The sequence below is a fragment of the Salvelinus sp. IW2-2015 genome, linkage group LG22 (assembly GCF_002910315.2).
Source record: "Salvelinus sp. IW2-2015 linkage group LG22, ASM291031v2, whole genome shotgun sequence".
Lineage (NCBI taxonomy): Eukaryota > Metazoa > Chordata > Actinopteri > Salmoniformes > Salmonidae > Salvelinus > Salvelinus sp. IW2-2015.
The window spans coordinates 32,373,963-32,375,455 of NC_036862.1; the positions used below are offsets into that span (position 1 = coordinate 32,373,963).

Here is a 1,493-nt window from a genome sequence, read left to right on the forward strand (position 1 = left end):
TCTGTCTGTCTGTCTGTCTGTCTGTCTGTCTGTCTGTGTCTGTGTCTGTGTCTGTGTCTGTGTCTGTGTCTGTGTCTGTGATAGGTGGCTCGTTACGTGTGGAACAGGACTGACTTTGACGCTGTGGACCCTGACACCACTGACTACCTTATGGGTAAAGGATTGTAGTATTCTGGAAAGCTGAGTATTTGAAGGTCACAGCAAACATTACTGCTGATTCTTACTGTATATCAATAGACACTGGGGTGTCCTTGGTTTTTTCACTTTCTTACACTTTGGAATAGAGTTCCTCATCCTGCCTTCACTTAGCCTACATACAGTATATGTATTGTGAATATTGACTAAGCTGATACTGACTCATTTTATCACACATTTACAGGGGCTGAAGCGCATTGCGTACACTCTACCTGTTCTACAACGGTCTTTTCTTACCTGATCAACCCTGTTCCCTGCAGCCCTGTTTGAGCCTGGAGACCTGCGCTTCGACGTGGAGAGAGACCCCACCATGGACCCTTCCATCACTGAGACCACAGAAAAGGCCATCCGCATCCTCAGCAAAAACCCCAAGGGATTCTTCCTCCTGGTAGAAGGTGAGCAAAGGGTTAACCAAGCTGTCAGTCAATGAATCCATCCATCAACCCAATCCCAACAAGTTCCTCCTTAACATAGGTGCACGGTTGTTTGTTAAAATACAATCAATCTATTGATTGAATAATCACACCACTTGTTTATATAACTCAACACCAACATGCATTGGTTTCAAAGTGTGTGTGCCCGTATTTCTGGATCTTGAGTCAATACAGAGGTTAGTTAGTTGCTGTTCTGATGCTGTGTGCCTCTCAGCAAGACAGTTAGGGACTGCAGTGCACTACATGTATCTGCAGAYTGTAGTAGGATCTGCATGTAGTACCTGCATGTGTTTGCCGCAGTGTGAGGGGGAACATTATGTTGGAAAGGGGGATACCTAGTCAGTTGTACAAGTGAATGCCTTCAACTGAAATGTGTCTTTCACATTTAACCCAACCCCTCAGAGAGGTGCGGGGCCTAATACAACACATTACTGTTCCACAGTSGTGGCTCTTGGGTACAGGCCCTCATCCATCCTACCTTCAATCTGAGGCACCACCCTGGGACCTGATTGTGCTGTTGAGCGTCTTGCATCTTCAACAATGGGTTTTAAATAACACATCGCAGCAGGCTTTAAATAGAGCTGGGCATATGGTGYRCCGTACCCTCTYCTCCTGCTCCCTGGGGACCCAACATATTAGCCCAACTCCTCTCCACTTCCTGACTGCACTGATAAGAGAACAGCAGCTAGGTTCGTTTTACTTGGCTAAGTAACACTTGTAGTAGTGTCATTTCAACTTTATTTCAACATTACTCCAATGTTATTAGTGTTCTTTTTATTTGAATACCAGGAGCCAGTGGTTCCTTGTCCCTTACACACAGACCTAGGGTCAGCTTACCTTCCCCCAATCTTAACCTTCAATCTT

The 1,493-nt window shown here is 45.4% G+C and overlaps 1 protein-coding gene across 1 annotated transcript in view; it reads left to right on the plus strand.

The window, feature by feature from the left end:
* alp3 (alkaline phosphatase 3) overlaps positions 1-1,493 on the plus strand; it is a 53,966-nt gene that overhangs the window by 44,492 nt on the left and 7,981 nt on the right. The window contains exons 6-7 of the mRNA XM_070433879.1: positions 85-154; positions 456-617. Coding sequence (XP_070289980.1) covers positions 85-154; positions 456-617 — 232 coding nt within the window. The remainder of the gene's footprint in view (positions 1-84; positions 155-455; positions 618-1,493) is intronic.